Source organism: Anguilla anguilla, chromosome 2 (assembly GCF_013347855.1).
Source record: "Anguilla anguilla isolate fAngAng1 chromosome 2, fAngAng1.pri, whole genome shotgun sequence".
Taxonomy (NCBI): Eukaryota; Metazoa; Chordata; class Actinopteri; order Anguilliformes; family Anguillidae; genus Anguilla; species Anguilla anguilla.
Genome location: NC_049202.1, coordinates 16322510 through 16341259, shown reverse-complemented (window position 1 = coordinate 16341259; position 18750 = coordinate 16322510). Strand labels below are relative to the sequence as shown.

Here is an 18750-nt window from a genome sequence, read left to right as displayed (position 1 = left end):
ATTAAATAATGTGGAGGGTGAAAATGTGGAAATATTGTAATCCCATAAAGTATGGAAAATATCAGCCTGAATGCTTAAGAGCAATGTACTTGAGTTCTGTTAGAGCATGTCTCTGTGGAGTAGTTCACAAAGGCAACAGTATCTTGGTTAGAAAAACGCTCTGCTTCTACAGGATGAGAAACCTGCTGTGCTACAGAAAGCCTCTATTCAATCTACCTGCAATGCATTTTAAACAAGATATTTGTTTCACTTCTCAAAAGGCATTGCTTTTGTCTGCTGTGGAAATCAATGAAAACAAAAATGAAACAGACAAAAAAACACCAAAAATGTAAAATGTTTTTTCTAAGTAAAGAATAGTAAACAGTACAAGTATATTAATCAAGTAATTACCAAAGTCATAATTTCACTGAATATCACTAATTGCCTAAACTGAACATTTCCAAATTACTACTGCACCACATAATATAAGACAATGCATGGGAGCTTCTGATCCAGTTTCAACAAAGGGGAAAAAAAAAAAAACAAACTGCTGAGTTTGTGATGCATCTTACACACATCTTACTTAGATCCATACATTTTCGTTTTGTGTCATACGTACTGTGCACCGTTCATTCTCGTCAAACAACAGAGATCTGTAGCCATACTAGCTGGAGACAGAGAGGCTGACACTGGAAAATACAATGGCTTTATTGAATTTAACCGCAGGGCTAGCGAGAGTCTGTCGACCCTGAGATGACTTGTTCCTAGTCACTGCTCATTATAACATTATGATCCCTACCTCACATTTACCATTAATCACATCACAGTTTGTCTTTTTCATGATGTATCCCCAAACAGTGTTTAAAAGGCGCCATTAATCCTGAACATCTCACAATTGGCACTGTCCTCATTACTGCAGTCCAGAAATCACCAAATATCTGTTTTTGTCTTCATGTTTTTAAAAAAACAATATTTAACCTTTATTTACCCAGGGTATGTTTGTTGAGCACGGATGCTCTTTTGCATGTGTTAGGAAAGCTTAGAGTAGGGACATGCACCATTTTAGTGGCTTAAATTATTGTATGCATTTCATCACAGTGACATATAAGACAACCAGGCTATAAAATATTTTATGTCTTATCTGTTATGACATTAATCATACAGAATTGTTGTGAAAAGACAAGATGATATTAATGCAACTTTCTTAGTAGAGAAAGAAAAGGCGCACCATTGCATCTGCAGACATGTCAATTTCATAGTTATCAAATGACTATAATGCATATAAAAGTTTGAAAAAATATGTTCCATGCAAAAATCCATTGATGTTTCTCCAGTCAAAAGAACAGCAAGACATTAGACTGGAATTACATACATCCACAGTATAGCAGCTTCAAGCGAATAGAAAGAAATCCAGGTAATTAGTCTCTTAACCACAATTAATACTGTATGGAGGAAATATTCAGTTAACATGGGAAGAAATGGCAGTTAATAGGAGTGAAAACTGACCATTCCTTATTCATATCAGAATACTAGATGGTTATGTTTACGACAAAGATGACTCAAACTTGCTATTTTACAGTCCTGGAAATAGAAAGCAATGTAATACTCAGTAAACATCAATACATGACATTTACTTCTCAGCATTAACCTTTGTCACTTAATGCTATACTGGAACAAAAGACAGACCAGTGTGAAAACTGAATGAAACTCAATATGGTACAAAGCATTTATCAAAAACAATGTTCTGAGCTCTAACCTCAATACCAGCAGGCTATAGGAAAGGTTCAATTCCAGCTCACCCAAGATCAGAGGGAAAGTGTGGCCGTTACATCTCAAGGCGATTGCAATTTCCTGGGTAACATAACCTTTGCTAAAAGCAGACTCACTCACCACCGCTACAGTCATTTTTAAAGTCACGGCCTTTTTTGTGAGTTGGATATGAAAATCTAGAGGCCCCTGGGTAAGATGTCCACCGAAATATCAATTCCTGCTCTCTTGCTGAAGATTAAAATATCCCATAGCTCTCTGAAAATGTATATCAACTGCTGTGTTTGAAGCCTTGCATGTCAACAAAACACACTACACAACAAAATGTTCTGTCACTGGGCACAAATCAAGACATCCTTGGCTGCAGACAGGAAACAGCAAATATTGAAATATTTTGAATGCTGAATGCTGTTAGTGCTACGGGAACTAGTGTAGAGATGCAGGGCTTCTCTATTGATTTGTCGGAATGAACAGATAATCATTCAGCAACTTTTCCATACCAAAAACCATAGTTTATCATCGAGAGGAATTCTTAGTTTTTTATACAGTCTTTGAGGTGGTTTAAGAGGGGAATAACAAGGCTTATAACCACGAGTAAATATACAGGCTCAAGCATTACTCCATTCTTCACTACAGCACACTCCAACTACATAGGGTAATCATGAGTTTCTGCTTATATACACAGAGGTGGACAATGCATCCTATATTGTAAAACATCATGAAATAAAGTATGTAGGCTACTACGTGCCAGTATGCCTCAGATCATTACACTACATAACATGTTATTAATATGTTTCACAACATTAAAATGCACAGTGTCAATTTTCATGGTAGCTCTCCATTCTCTTTCACTCACACATGGTTTTATTAGTGAGACAAATTTAAGGAAAATGCTGACTGTATCCAGGCCAATGCATTTATGTATTCATTACACAATAATGTGACATAGGGCATGTAGAACCAGTGTCTCCTAAATTAACCTAACTCTGAAGAGTGGCCTTGTGGATATGACATCGCTGTGAAATGCTCCCATTGGCCCATGGGAGCAAGAGAGGTTTGAGGCAACTGCTGGTATTTTAAGTGGAGTGGCATTATTATTCAGAGAATGCTCTGCGAGTTTGTCTTCGCCGGGCCGGTGCTATCGATCGGAGTCAGTGATGAGGGCTCACAAGGAGTGCTGGAGAATGGGCAGACAGCGTGGGCAGAATGCAGAGTTTTGCCCTCAGGAGGAAACCAGTTGAGGCACCTGTCACACCTCATGTGCCACACAGAGACCCCCCCCCCCCCCCTTCTGCTCATGCGAGGAAAAAAGAGATTCACCATCACCTCCAATGCTTTGGTTAGTCACGGTCGTTAAACGGTAGAGCGGTCACAATTCACAGGGGCCTGTACGATAGCTCAGCCAGTATGATCTATTAAGGATGACTGAACAGGTGTCTCTTTACCTAGCCATCTTCTGACCAGATTTTCCCATTTTCATTACAGCACCATTTTTAGAGTGGCTGTTAAATGATGGAAATTATTATCCTAAGTGGGACAAGACTCCTGAAAATGTTATTTAACCTTACTTACCATTATACACACCCACCTGAGCACAAGGCACCTGGACTTGGTAATATGCTATACATAAGTTATATAAGCTATACATATATATAAGTCACCCTGAATAAAGACTTCTTGCTAAAAGAATCGTGTAACATTTATGCAAATAAAATTCTATTTGACTGTTTTACAGATAGCACAGAATCCCATACTCTTATCTTCATGAAATGGTCAGCAATTTTGTGTGATTTAATATATGATAGCAACACAATTAAGCATAAATGCAATCTGACCAAAATATGAAAAAAAGGTGAAGGATCTGAAGGATGCACACCTGTGGTGAAAAGTTTAATCGAAGTCCAGCAAACTGCATGGAAATACAGTCACACTGCTTATGGAATACAGACCTACAAAAGCTTGCAAATCCCATTTAGCTAGAATGAATGTTTTAGCCATAGAAATATAGCATTTATATGCCATACTCCAGGTGCGGTGCAATCAGTTATATACACGGATACACTCTAGTGCCCAGTTCACAACAAATACTAAATACTGATCCAGTATTTAGTTAGCAGCCCTCAGTCAGGTCTTAGGAATTGTCAGTTCTAACGCTCTTCAAAACCTATTATAAACAAGACCTCATGATTATGATAAACACATCTACTGCCATGGCTCGAGACCTTTAGATAATAATCAAATATAAAAGTAACTAATGGTGGCCAAGTAAATGAAACCAAAAACATACATTTCAATGAACAGCCACACACTGCGGTGAACACCATTTACTTATACTAGCTGGAACACATAATTAGTCTAATTAGTCTACCATGCCTTAATCCCTAGTTCCGGTTTGGTGATGTGCAGTGACCGTTATGCACAGTAGAAGTATTTAGATATGCCAGGTAAGTATGCTATTTTTTTTTTTAACATAAAACAGCAAACATGCAACCCGCAATAATAATAATACATTAATCATAATATTATAACACAATAACAAATCACACAGGTATGCCACCTAAAATAATCATAAGGCTCCAACAACTACACACTATGCATGTTTGCTTCTTTCCCAGTACTGACAACCAGTGGGTGTCTTTGAAACTGAATGATATACTTCCCTATTTGATATTCCTCTCCATTTCAGAATCTCAGAATGTCTCTGAAATAAATGACTCTCAGTTTTACCTCTGGCACATAATACTGCAACCAACTGGAACATAATGAAGCACTGTATATATATCTTCAAATCAAAATAATTACCACAGGGCTATCAAGTACATTCTGTGTGCCATGTCTATGTAGGTTTTTGCACCAGATGAAATTTGATAACTTTGGACTGAAAGCACCACATGTACCACATGATGTACTTCAGCAAATCCAACATCTATATTACAAGGCTGTACTGAACCTTAATGGGAAGCAAGTTGGGATGTTGAGTAGAAAGATTACAGCAGTCTCCCCGTTCTAACTGCAAATACCATTGCACTACATTCTGTCAATTGATCTGAAAGGCCCCACCCCCCAGTTCCACTGCCACTGACAGCCATCCCTTCAATACGACTGACACATTACCCCCCGCTGCCATCACTCAGGGGGTAAAGCAACATTGAACCAGGGCTAAGAAAGATACCGATTATTTTGGCAGCTGTGTCTACTGACAATCCATACTGCTCCAACCATGGACTTCAGCACAGTGATGGAGTTTTCAGCTTGGCTTTATTGATTACAATTATTACTGTGGTACCCACAGCTGATTTTAACAAGTATCTCAGTGGTATATGGGTCAGGTGAAATGAAATTGTCCAATTTATGTGCCAAAGATATTTTTTGATGAAGATTCAGTTTTTCACCTGCACCTAACTCTTAAGAATTACATTTCAGTAAAATAAAATAAAATACACATTGTAGTGTGGTGTTAGTGGTTACTACTTTTTTTGTCAAGCTGAGATTACAGATAATCAATTTTCATTTGCATTTTCCCAGTCACACACAGTATGACACCATTTTGAAAGCTAGTGTGCACCGGGAAACACTATCATGGTATGGGTCAAGCAAGATGGCTGCTGTACATTTTAATAGATTCTCTCTGCTTTGTTGGCTTAGTCGCTGACAAGGCCTTGAGATATGAATAATGTCAGTGTCATGCTCCTCATGCAGCTACTGGGGGACTTGTCCTTTACATCTTCTTTTTTTCACTCCCTGACTATATATGGCATGTCACTTTCCCATCCACTAGTTTTTCTTCTCTTTTATGGGATCCTGTATTTCTTTCTTTGCCAGCATTCACTCTGTTTTACTTGTTCAAGGCGCCCATAAATCCGATCTTTTCAGCCACAACGAGCAGTTAAAGGCAAATACATTTAAATGAGCCGGGCAGCAGCGGATAGGGCAGATTGTCCTTCATATCTCTGGAGCTCCGATGATTTGATTATGCAACTCAGAGCTTCCTCAGCAAGATTTAACACATGCAAACGTCACTTTGTTTTTCTCTATTGAAAAAAAAAAACTGATGCTAGAATTAATGTTGATTAAATTTGATGCTGTTCAGTGAGATTCTGTGTAAAGTACATTTGTACATTTGTGATTAGGGAACATGGGTTTTAGCTGGATGGGGCATGGCTATTATGCATTTTAACAAGGTCCTCACCCTAAATTTCTTAAGTAAATGCCCAAAGAACGCTCTGGCAAGGCTCAACCGTTGCGGAAGATTAGCACTAATAAATTGAACTTGTAATTCATCTCACTGTCCAAATATGACCAAACATAGCACATATAACCAAAAAGGGGTTAGATCAGAGGAAGAGACGAGGGCATTACCTTGCTCTTCTCTTGCTGAAGTTCTATTTGGATGTCTGTGAGTTTGGCCCTCAGCTCCTCATTGGCTGCCTGCAGGGCGGCTAAAGCGTCGGGTCGATCCCCCTTGGCTCGGCCCCCGGATGGCCTCTTGGACATGGTGAGGCGGTGCTTCCGAGGCCGACCCGCCCCCACAGGAGGTACCTGAGGCTGGGAGGTGTCAGGCTTCTCTTCCTCCTCCTGTCCTCAGCTACATCTTCTCTCCCACCTGAAGGAATGGATAAAAAACAAGGGTTTTAGGGAAGCCATCACAGCTGGAAAAGTGACCCCTGGCTAAGAAAGCACACAGAAGACAAACTCATTTATTTTATGGGAGTAGAATAAAATATACTGGGTGCTCTGTGGTAAACAAGAGTATGCAAAAAAAAAAATATATAGTAGGTGCTCTTAGAACATAAGAGCAGCCTAGAACTGCATGCCCTGATGAAGATCGGTTCTTGATCAAAACATGTTGGCTTTTTAGTTTATTTAGTCATTATAATGAAGGCTTTTTAAATTTACCCTTTTCCTGCTCTCCTCATTGGATTACTATATGAGTGCCTATAACGCGTTTTAGTTCTTTTTGGACTTATTATCATTTATTTTGCTTCAGCTTGAATTACAGCTTACAATTTTAGCACCCAGCAAACACTTTTAGCCAAGGCAACTTGCAGTAGGCGCATTTAACATGGCTCAAAAACCATGTGATTTGTAAGATTTCTAAGATAAGATTTATAAGAGGACATGCCAGTTTCGTTTATTAAATCCCATTTGGAAGGGACCTGACAAAGTAAAATATCAGTGGTGAAAAATAATATCCTTAATGTAAAGAAAGAGATCAACCACAGGCTGGGGATCACTTTGACATGTGAACAAGGCTGTTGTTGCTACGCGCTACAAAACAACACCCAGTTTGTACATTGTACTCTGACGGCCTTGTGCTAGATAAATACAAGTCCTCTCTAATACAGCAAGACAGTAACAGAATTCCACACTTTTCCCTGAATGAAAACTGTATTCACAGGAAAAGGTAATCAAAGTCACTTGTGAAACACAAGCCTCTCTTTCTCTCACTCAAAAGGCCAAGAAAGGTACACATGTTACACTTGTAAACACAGTCAAGTGGAGAAGTTCCACATCTACAGTCTCTATTGTAGTCCCCTTTTCATTAGCATTCAGTGGTGCTAACCAGTGAAGCTGCACTCAGTCCAGAAAATCTCACCGAGAGTTAATTCCCCCGTGTCTGCAGGAGCACTTTAATTTTCTGAGGAAAGTACCTGTCTGAAGCACTGACTTCTTCGGCTATCAATCTGAAAACATAATATGGACTTCTCAATGATAAACCTGCCTCTTGAACTCGGCTCTTTACCACTGTAAATGTTAACCATTACGAAAATGTGAAACAAAAAAAAAGCTAAATGAAGATATTTGTTTGTTTTATTTTTTATCATCTCACCAGCACTGAAGTACATATGGACAATGTGGCTGAACATAGAGACTGAGCTCAGACAACTGCACAAACCCATGTGGTTCATGTACATATATAGTGCTCTCTTTTGATACACTGTACATGCTTGAATGCAACAGTATATTTTCGACACAAGCCACACAGTTCTACATGAGAGCTAGTGCCAACTGGAGAGGAAGCCTATTGCTCACTGGTGACAGCTTGTAGCTTGTGGGTGCTTGGCACGTAACTCAGAGCAACAAATGCAGCAGTGACCCAAGAAAGCCTGGCCAACACAAATGAGAATTTTACCCGTATTCTTTTATTTATTTTTTATTTTTTTGAAAATACGTTATTATTGCATTGTGGACAAACGTTTGTGCATTGCAAAACTCTTTATAAACTCACCACAGAGAAGATACAACTAGTGCACACATTAAATTCCATATATTTTTGTGGTGATGTTTTTTTTTTCTTTACACCTGGAATATGTGGACAGGAAATTCAGAAGGGTTGCATGGTTTATGTAATATATTTTATTCCAGTGTCCTTAAGTCCTTCACACATTCTTCTTGTATATTTGTACATTCACACATTCTTTCTTATACAAATTTATTAAAATAATTTGAAAATTAGACCTTTGGGTAAGCATATCCTTTGAACTTACTCTGTACCTAGTGAGACAAAGCCAATTTTCATTGCAGTCATGGATGCTTGATGCCAGGCTGACCCCACCCCAAATTGTTTGTCTGTAATGACAATCTTTACTGACAGAGCCACTTGGGTCCCTTCATTGTTTAACCTATCAGAGGCCTGGGGGATGCATTCAGGACAAGAACCCAAGGATGCCTACAGTCAGCACACTAAAAAGGAAGTTAATGCACCACCCCCATTTCCCACAGTGTTCTTGTCACAGAGGCCATTTAAATAAAACATTCAGCGGACACAATGCTGGCGTGTACTGCTTGCTGTGTGTGTTGAGAAATCCAATACAGTGACACAGATTTGAGAACCACAGCCCTCTAACAGAACAGGATGGCGTCAGAATGGTAAATGAGAATGTCTGGATGCTGTCCAAAAAACAACAACGCACTGCTCAGTTATGCTGCAGCCTCAGCCATGTAAAGCAGGTTTAGACCAACCACAACAATGCTCGAAAAAGAAAAAAATGAGGACATCAATGTAGTCCTTTGACCTCCACATGTGTCCCAGAGGCCCTGAAAACAAAGGGTTGATGACATCACAGTACATGTTATAGAATGCACATATGCAGGAGCACTTTTTGTTTCATGAAATTACTTAACTCAAGCACTCTATATCCATCAAATAATAAAAATAATAATGTCAAGGTCAGTTAAGGCTGACTATATTTAGTGCACTTTTTGGAAATGTCACAGGTAATATTGAAAAGCTACTGGATCAAAGATCCAACAGAATACATGAATTAACAATGATGGAATTGAAAAACAATGCATCAATTAAATACAGAGGAATGAACTTTCCAAACCATATGCAGTTTAGCCATATACAGATAACAATAAAGAGTAACAGAGTAGAAGAGCACTTATCTCTTTTATATGCCAAGTATATTAATTAATCTTAATAACCTGAAAACACAGAGCTCTCAAACACAGTTGCATTTTACTGTGCTGACAATGGTGCCACTGCAGGTGTTACAGCAGTATCTACAAAGAGCCATTCTCTGTGGAGGCCACGATTCCAAAGCCTGGCCTGCTGGCTTGCTTTCTACACTGGATCAGTTCCTACAGCCTGGCTGCCCATCAATCATGTCCCCACGGGACCATTTGTCTGATTTCTCTAGTTATTCTCTGGGTAACACCCCGCCTGAGGCCCCCTGACCAAACTATGCATGACCCCATGACACCGTAATGCCGAACAAATATTAATTTGAGCACAGCGGTTGAGGTCATTTTTTCTTTGCTTAAGCGCTACGCATTTAAGTATTCATACGCTCGTCGCGGGCTGGTAGGGTAGAATTTTTTATGGTTAATTTAATATTCGGGAAAGGATTAGATCCATGCATTTTGTCATTGCTAATCAGCCGATGCGTCATGAAAAAGGAAGGGAATTCTCAAGATGTAAACATTCAAATAAATAAAAGAAAGGTCAAGAAAAAATGAGAGGAACACTTTAAGGGGAAAAAAATAATAATCGCAACTTATCGTAGTCTTTCTTGCAGTTTAGTCTGAAATAGTGCAGCAAACCTGACACACTTATTATTCCAAGGAAAAGTGTAATATATTCTCAACACTCTCCTGAGAAAAGGTGAGACATAATTTTGGTCACATAACAGATGTGACTTTCTTTCAGACCCTGACCTCTGACAACATGGGAAAAATTAGAGAATGTGAACTGCACATGAATGAAGATGTGCAGTACTCAACACAAGTAAAAAATGGGTGATCATCACAAATAAGGCTCCCAACCACAACAGATTTGCATCACAATAATAGGTTTTCAAATCATTAAGGTAATTGTGTTTGCCACATGGAAAACTAGAAGGGACCATGTCAATGTTCTGGTTTTCAATGAACTGCACTAACTTTTATAATTTAGATACTATTGTGTTGCACTTTAATAGCTCTGTTCACTCATCCACTCTCCAAAAAGCCAGCTCTTTAAACAAAGGGTCACAGGGTTTGCATTCATCAACACACACACACACTCACAGAGAAGAGAGAGAGCGAGAGAGATGAGGTAGCAGAGAGAGGGAGGGGACATATTCCATCACTATATGATGACACAAGAAATGAAATGTAGATAAATATTAATTAAATGGATTATACATTCATGCCATTCTATTGAACGTGATCTTATTTAACACTGCTATGAGATTCTGCTACTGATATAATTGGTAAATGGACTGCATTGATATAGCGCTTTTATCCAAAGCGCTTTACAATTAATGCCTCTCATTCGCCAGAGCAGTTAGGGGTTAGGAGTTAGGTGTCTTGCTCAAAGACACTTCGATATGCCCAGGGCGGGGTTTGAATCGGCAACCCTCCGACTACCAGACAATCGGTCTTACCTCCTGAGCTATGTCGCCCCCAGCCAAGGTTTTGCTGGCCCGCCAAATAATTGAACTAATTATTTTATTTGCAGCTATTTTATCACTTAAATATAATACACAGAATAACTGATTAGTTTTCAACTGTCAGCTCAACATTGGAAAACAGTTAAAATGAAAATGATATTGATGTATAAATGGAAAGGACTTTGATTATCCCCATATTTATTGCATGCAATGTTTGGGAAAACAATCTTATGATAAGTCCCTACATAAACATATTCAGTATTTTCCTGCCATAAACATGCATCCTATCTCCTTGCACACATATCATACTGCTAACGCAGGGAGCCACTCATCTTAAAATCCATATATCCATTTCATATCTGGAGACATATGCAGTATATCAACAACATGAATAATGTCCTAAAAGGCCCGCTTGATGAAAAAAAAAAAAAAAAATCCAAAAGATCCATCACTGACTTCCAGGACCACATTTCTCAAAAAAAAAAAAGAAAAAAAAGGAAAAGGAAAAAATCCATCCAATTGGTCAAGTGCTTTAAATTGCATTTCACCCTTCCCCTAAAAGAAAAAAAAAAACCTTTACCAGCCGATGGAGGAAAGTTCTTTATGCTATCTTTGATTACATGAGAACACTTTTATATGGTAAGAGATACTGTGGAAGCAATCGCAGAATTTCTCAGTCCACATCACTGTTTAGTCTGAGGCCAAGCAGCTATAAATATATTATTTAAGTTTAATAATAAAATAGCCCAATTAAGCTGCCAGGTAGCACAAACAAATCAAAGTACATGTTAATACATTGAACTTTAGCAAAGGAATTCCAAACTAAAGACCAACACATTGTCTCTGTATAGCCAATGTACTGTAGAAGACATAAAATAAATCAAGATATCGTAAAACAGGATAACATACCCTGTGTGAAATCTACGAAAGCCCTCCACCAATAGACCTGGGAACTGGGCCTTCATACATTACAGGCATTCAGCAGACACTCTTATCCAGAGCGACTCACACAAGTTTTACATAGCATTTTACATTGTATCCATTTATACAGCTGGATATGTACTGAAGCAATTCAGGTTAAGTACCTTGCTCAAGGGTACAACGTCAGTTCCTACCCAGGAATCGAACCTATGACCTTTTGGTTACAAGCCCATTTCCTTACTCACTACGCTACACTGTCGTCAAAACCATGTATGAAGCAATAGGCAGCAGCACCCATTATTAGCAATGAAATGCAGCCTGTGAGTTAGGCAGACACTGTCCATGGTACTGCAGCTCTTTTTGTCTTGAGGTTTACTGAAGCACCTACCGTAGAATTCTGAATGAATAGCATTCAGCAGTGCTACAACATGCACCAGGGATTGCAATCAAATACAATGACATCCAGTTACATGGTGAAGTGTTTAATTACCCATATGAAAGTAATGGCCTTTTGGGATTTTGTATAATTTACTAAATAAATATATTAATAATAAAAAATAAAAAAATATCAACATTAATAATAATAATAATAATAATAATAATAACAACAACAACAATAATAATAATAATAATAATAACAACAATAATAATAATAATAATAAATCAATGCATTTATGGGACAATCTCTTGGATAAGCAAATGAACATCTAAGCCATTTTCTCTTGGTGAAAATATGAATATTTCTTACACAAATTTGCATGAGCTGAGCGTTCTCCATCTCATTTGCTCACCATCTGCTCCAAATTCAAGAATGCACTGTGGAGATGATCACTTTTAACATGTATTTTCTATCAACTCCATATGCCCAATCTCTGATAGTATTTGTAAAACTTTAACTTTTCAGGTCTAGGTTTCCTGTAATCTGATTAGAGTGTCTTTATTTGAAAATGGTTTGAAATAGAGATGTTCTTGGTTGCCTGTCAATGTGATATGAGAGAAGTTCGATCCATCTACAATACCTGGCCTACGGAATTAATGTTAATGTTCAATAATCAAAACATTATTCAGCAAATTCCGAGCGAATGCTGTTATTTTGATCACATACCCTTCATTTTGTGTAAGGTAGGAACATGTGATGCGTTTATCAGTGTTTTTCTAGTGGAAAAGCTGGTGAAAATATAAACACATTATAAGATACTGCTAACTGAGTTTTGTATTGTTTCTGAGTCAATGAAGTTTGCATGAAAACCATTGCACACTGTTGTTGTGGCCATGAACAAAGGTTACACAGCAGATCAGTGGCAAGTCTCAATTGATTAAATAGTAGCCAACATTATTAATTCTTAGAAAGCTAAGTAATTGTACCAGCTTTTTGGGCTAGACACAAAAATTATATGGTTGCTACTTGCTGGCACAAAATAAATGTGACTACTGTGATAATTTACCAAAGCACCATGAAAGAATGTGCTGGCATTAAATCCCTACCTCCAACTGGATTCCTACTGGTAATTTATCAAATAAAGAACCATTGGTTTATAAGCAAAGTACAACGTGGCTTAGTGTAGGGTGACATTCTACCACATTGGAGAGAGAGGTCCGACTTGTACAAGTGAATGTTTTATGCAATACTTGCTGTTGCACCTTGATGAAATCTGTCATTATATATCTGCAATCTGTAATCAAAGGCTACAGTTTTCACCATGGATTGTAACTGAAGTAAATAGCATGTAGTCATTGTGTTTACTTTATTACATTGACAGTTAAAAGCCAGAAGCAAAACATTTGAACTTTGAAATATGAACAGATCATTCGTTTTTCCAGTTCTGAAAGGGCACCAAACAAACATTTCATTTCAATCAATGTCACTTTCAATTAAGAAAGAAGAACAATGTTATGACAAGCCAAGTAAAACCCCATTTAAACCATGCTTGTTTAAGTACTGCATTAACAGTGTTTATTTAACACATAATACACCAAGAAAAACAAAATATTACCGTCGACTAATTATCTGTATACACTAAAGGCATATCACACTCTGTACCTGAACTATTGATCTTGGCAGAAACTCAAAGCTGGCACATTAAATAAAATTATAGGAGTTTGAACTAAAGCAGCTTTTGTGTTTTACAGTGTAGAAAAAACTGTCAATGTGCGCGTCGATGTAGAATTGAAAATGGACAGGCACAACAGCTGTACGCCTAATCATGACACCATTAGAAGTTCAAGGGCTCTTCAGTCCATCCCAGTGATTTTCCTCATGAAGCACTGAAATATACATTACATTACATTACATTTATTTGGCAGACGCTTTTATCCAAATATACAAACTCAAATATACAAACAACTACTGCTACATTCTGATACAAAAAATGTCAAATAACTTCTTATCAAGGTACAACATGAAGCAGATGCAGCAACATGGGCTATAAATAATAAGCTTTATAGTAAATATGATATACTGTGATCTTGTATGAGTCAGTGAGCTGAAAGATGAGGGTGTGTGTGTGTTTGTGTGTGTTCACACAGGAAGAATACATGCTTCACATAGGAACGTTATTAATGCTGCATTAGGAATTCACCATGATTTAGTAATGAATACAAATGACAAGGCAGTGCAACTAGAACAGAAGTACAGTGTTTTAGTGGCGTGGAGCTTTAATGGTCATCAAACCATAGCTCAAAAATGCAACGCAAGCAAACCATGACATTTACTGTATATCTCATTACAAAGTTTTTAATTAATACAGTTTTATTCTCAGGCTAAATGTGCACCGTTTGTTAAGATTAAAACACCAGCAATTCATGAGCAGACAGCGGAACTCTAAAGGCTCATTCAGCGTTAACTGCAATATAATAATTTCCTCAAATCTAACACGTATAAGCTTCTTTTTCGTCATATTTCTCATTCCTTTCTGACATTAATACATGATGCTAGATGAGATAAAAATAACACCACTATTTATTTTAAAGGATAAACTAATCAATTTCTTATATTTCTCTGTTTAATTAACCCTGCATAAATAAATTTTGGACATCACCTTGCGAGCTAAAAGAAATACCGTCCAATACCATCTGGGCTCAGTCAGAATGCTGTGCCTCCCCAAAGGAATATATGTGATCATTTTCATATGAAACCGCAAAGACACAATTCCACCACCCGCCCACCCCCCATCCCCCTGGGTCCACAATCACTATCTCTCCCAACCACTCACCCCCCCCCCCCCCCACCCCCTTCCAGTGCTGCATAATATATACAAAACAATAATACCACAAAACTATATACAAAAACTTGAAATTTCATTGTGCGCGCCCATTACACTTAATCCCAAGCCCCGCCCCTAAGACAGAGCACTGGCGATGAGTCTGTCTGGGCTGCTCAGTGACCTCACATCACATCCAAAGTTATGAAAATGTTGTGGCTAAGAGGTTTCAGGAACGGCTCTTAGAACAGGTGGAAAATCTCAATTATGATTCAATTTACATTTCTAGGCCTTATGCGCTAATGTCTACTTGAAGAGGAGAGCTGATACTCTCATCAGATCTGCAAAGATGTGATTTTTAAGTGCATATCAAGTCTAAGTAAAGGGTAATGTACCCAGGATGGGAAAGATCCAAAGCTGCCAAGAAGCAGCTGTATGGCTAAATTGCTAACTAAATTGCTGCTTCGTGAAAAGATTTGGAATTTGATTCCGACAATGTTTTTTTTTTTTAAAACAACAATGCAAGAATTGAATTATTGGTCATAACGCCCTCCATTTTGAAAATGTGGATTCCTTTGTTATGATGTTGACATTTTAAAATCTTAAAAGGAGATGAAACTAAAAGCCATTTTTATGACTTCAGAAATAGATATTCTCCCATTTTGTTTGAGGGATTCAGTGTCAAAAATACCAATAAAAATACAACAAAGTGACAAATATCAAAAAGCACGCATTCGGAACATGAGCAACAATATCAACTAATATGTATAAAATAACATTGCTGTACTGAAGGTGTGATCATGAAATTTTGATCAAGAGCACTTATTGAACATCTATGAATTCCTACGGTGTATAAACTGTATTAAATTGATTATGAATGACTAGTTACCCCCAGGAACAAACATAGTATATTTCCTGTCACATCAAAGCCATTATTTCCCTCCATTTTTTACACTTGGCATTCCCAGGCCCATTATTCTAGACATAAGCCTTAAATACAGCTTTACTACAGTAATCCCAAAATGACACACATGATGGAATATTGAATACATTTAGGCTAATCATGATAGACAGAATTATCCTTCTACACGTGGAAAACCTTTAATACTCAGCTAATCATTTGACATACAGTGTTAAACAAAAAATAATTAAATTCCAGAGTTTCAGTCATGATACACATTTGCATATAAGCTGAAAGGTCAGTAACCTAAATGTGATGGACCCAACACAGCAATCTTACTGTGTAGACTTCTTTTCATGTTTTTTTCAGTACAGTTCTTTGAAAAAGGGTGAGTTTTGTGAAGAATTATTGATTCTGGGGAGCTAATCAGCCTAAGCACAAATGGCTACAATCCAAAATCCCTTTCACCCACTGCATACAGTGACCTGAGACCTTGGGTGTTGCATTGTAATAGCCGTGTCACTTGCCCATGCATGCTATGTTGCAATATATACTGTATATATATAAATCCATGTATATATATCCACAGCTGCACAGCCTACTAAAAGCTGTCATGAACATTATTAATAGTGATCAGAATCCACTGCTCATAAAACAACAGAGATATCGCTGCTCTATATAGAAATTTATGTCTTCTCTGTTTTTATCTATTTTGCTATAAATACTTGACACCGAAGGTGCAAACATGGATACTTCGAATGCAGAAAAATATGCCTGTACAAATGTTTGTGCAACCTTAGGTGACTTTATTTCCGTGTACCAGGTAAGCTTTGGCATTACAAAAAAAAAAAAAGCGTTAAAAAAGGACCTTTCAATACCCTCTGTTAGGAAAACTGACTTCAATGTCATAATAATGGCCTGGTCTTCACAAGGCATTGTTCACAAGATTCTGTACAAGATGACATACCTTACTCTGGCAACCAGGTCCACTATAGCTTGGTTCAAGTTGAAATTTCAGAATGCAAAAGGTTCAATTTTAACCCTCTGCTTGCCTCCAGGGCAAAACCCCCAATGTGCTTCTACGAGAGCTGAACGCGAGTGACAGGACAACGTGTTTCATTTCCACAGCCTGGAATGTTACACATGCATGCATATCATGTGCATAACATAATGAGAAATGTTCCTTTACTGTTTATGTGTTCTGTGTATCGTGTCAACAGCATATGAAATTATCAATGCCCTTTCCCATGCAGAGACAAATGACAATCACACACATCAAGTGCCTGCACAGTTTCTGCAAGACAACTAGTGGCAAATATTATAATTCCCCTCTTATTTTTATTTGTGTTGCCCTAGCTGTAGCTGCAGGTTGTATAGACAGGTTTACCGAACAACAAGGCCTGAATCAGGATCAAGTATTTACAGGGCAGGCATCATAACATGCAAAACCAAAACAGACTAAGGAATCAAATGTGATTACTATCACATGTGCACACATGCAGCTATTAAATTTATTTTTATCGTTTTTCTTTTCCCCTAAGAAATGAAACGGTGACAACCTGAGACCAACCTTAAATCCATGATCCAGTTAGGCTCAAGGGCTGTCTGCTCTCTTTAGCTGGGTAGCTGTCCTAACATCCGGAGGAGAACCATTTGCTGTCGGCTGCAGCGCACATCCTAAAATGTATGTGTCTGCGCTTCTCTGTACATGCAGACATTTCACCATTCAGCGTACTGATCATATTGCAAAGGCCGATGAAAAAAAAAAAAAAAAAAAAGGTAAAAAATCTGCGCACAATCCAGCTCTGTGTACTAGAATCCTCAGTAACGGAGGCACCGGGTAATGATTCATCAAAAAAAAAAAAGAAATATATATATATATTTTTTTTTTTTTAAAAGATGAAGAAAAGGCAACGGGAAAAAAAGGATTCAACTCATGGAAGCGTTTAAATAATCAAGTAGGCAGGATTATGTGCTTACCATGTACACACACACCCCCCCTTAAAGTGCAGAAATGATCCGGGCAGGAGAGGAGAGGAGCGGAGCGGAGGCAGAGGGGCGGAAGCGGAGCGCGCGCACACATGCGCGCACGCGCAGACGCACGCACACGCACACACACACGCGCGCGCGCGCGCGCAAGCTCGGGCACGTGAGCGGGGGAGAGCCATGGTGCCGCTTCTCGCAGGCAGCCAGCCTCTCTCTCTCCGGAGAGCGGGAGCTCGTTGCTAGGCTCCCGCAGCTGCGGCCGCCCCTCAGCCGTCGCGGCGCAGCTGCGGCTCGCTGGAGGATGCCAGGCCCCAGTGCTGCAGGGAGGAGATCCGCCCTGTAGGCAGCGCAAGATGAAACGCACACACAAGAGCGCGCGCACGCGCACACACAAACATAAACACAAACACACACAAGCAGACAGAACAGAATTAGGGACCTGGAAGAAACTGGAGCTGAGCAAGCCTTGTTATTCTACATTGTTATGCAAAGGATCTATGGGTAATAAGTACTTCTTTTTCTACAAGAAAAGAGATTATACTGTGTGTATGCATATATACATATATATATATATATATATGTATATATATGACTATATATTTGGAGTGCTTTCCAAAAGTATGGGAACAGTAGAGTGAAAATTGTTATTTTTTCTATATACTTAAGGCATTTGGATTTGAGATCAATGAATATGAGACAAAAGTGCAGACAAGCAGCTTTTATTTCATTTTATTTCATGTATTTACATGCAAATATGTTTTACCATGTTTTATCATTTATATGGATTATAAACTTGTGATTCAAGTTTCAACCATATTAGTCTAGGGCAATAATCCACTGCGTTTGAAAGCATTTTTCATTTAGAGTTTGAAAATCAGGAGAAAATACTTCATAGTGTTTACAGACTATAATGGCAGAAGACTGAGGTATTACTTCCAATTTTTACAAAACTTGCCCTTCCCAAATGAATGGTGTTTCTTCCTTTTTTTCTTTGTTTTTTAACCATTTAAGATCATGCGTTCAACCATTTATTTTTTAATCTTATTGCAGTAAAACCATGTTACACACTACTGACACATTTTACACAGATACATTTCAAAGTCAAATGTACTGCCAAATA

At 38.2% G+C, this 18750-nt stretch overlaps 1 protein-coding gene across 10 annotated transcripts in view; it reads right to left on the bottom strand.

The window, feature by feature from the left end:
* The window catches only part of LOC118220617 (janus kinase and microtubule-interacting protein 3-like), a 44315-nt gene extending 26547 nt beyond the window's left edge, over window positions 1-17768 (bottom strand). For 3 of the 10 annotated variants that reach the window (XM_035404594.1, XM_035404601.1, XM_035404599.1), the window contains exons 1-2: window positions 17215-17749; window positions 6106-6349 (exon numbers count right to left, since the gene is read on the bottom strand). In XM_035404594.1, coding sequence (XP_035260485.1) covers window positions 6106-6240 — 135 coding nt within the window. In that variant the 5' untranslated portion in view covers window positions 6241-6349; window positions 17215-17749. Of the gene's footprint in view, window positions 1-6105; window positions 6350-17214 lie in introns of all 10 variants that reach the window. The other 7 variants (XM_035404591.1, XM_035404600.1, XM_035404595.1 and 4 more) reach the window with 5 other exon arrangements.
* Between the last annotated feature and the right edge of the window lie 982 nt (window positions 17769-18750).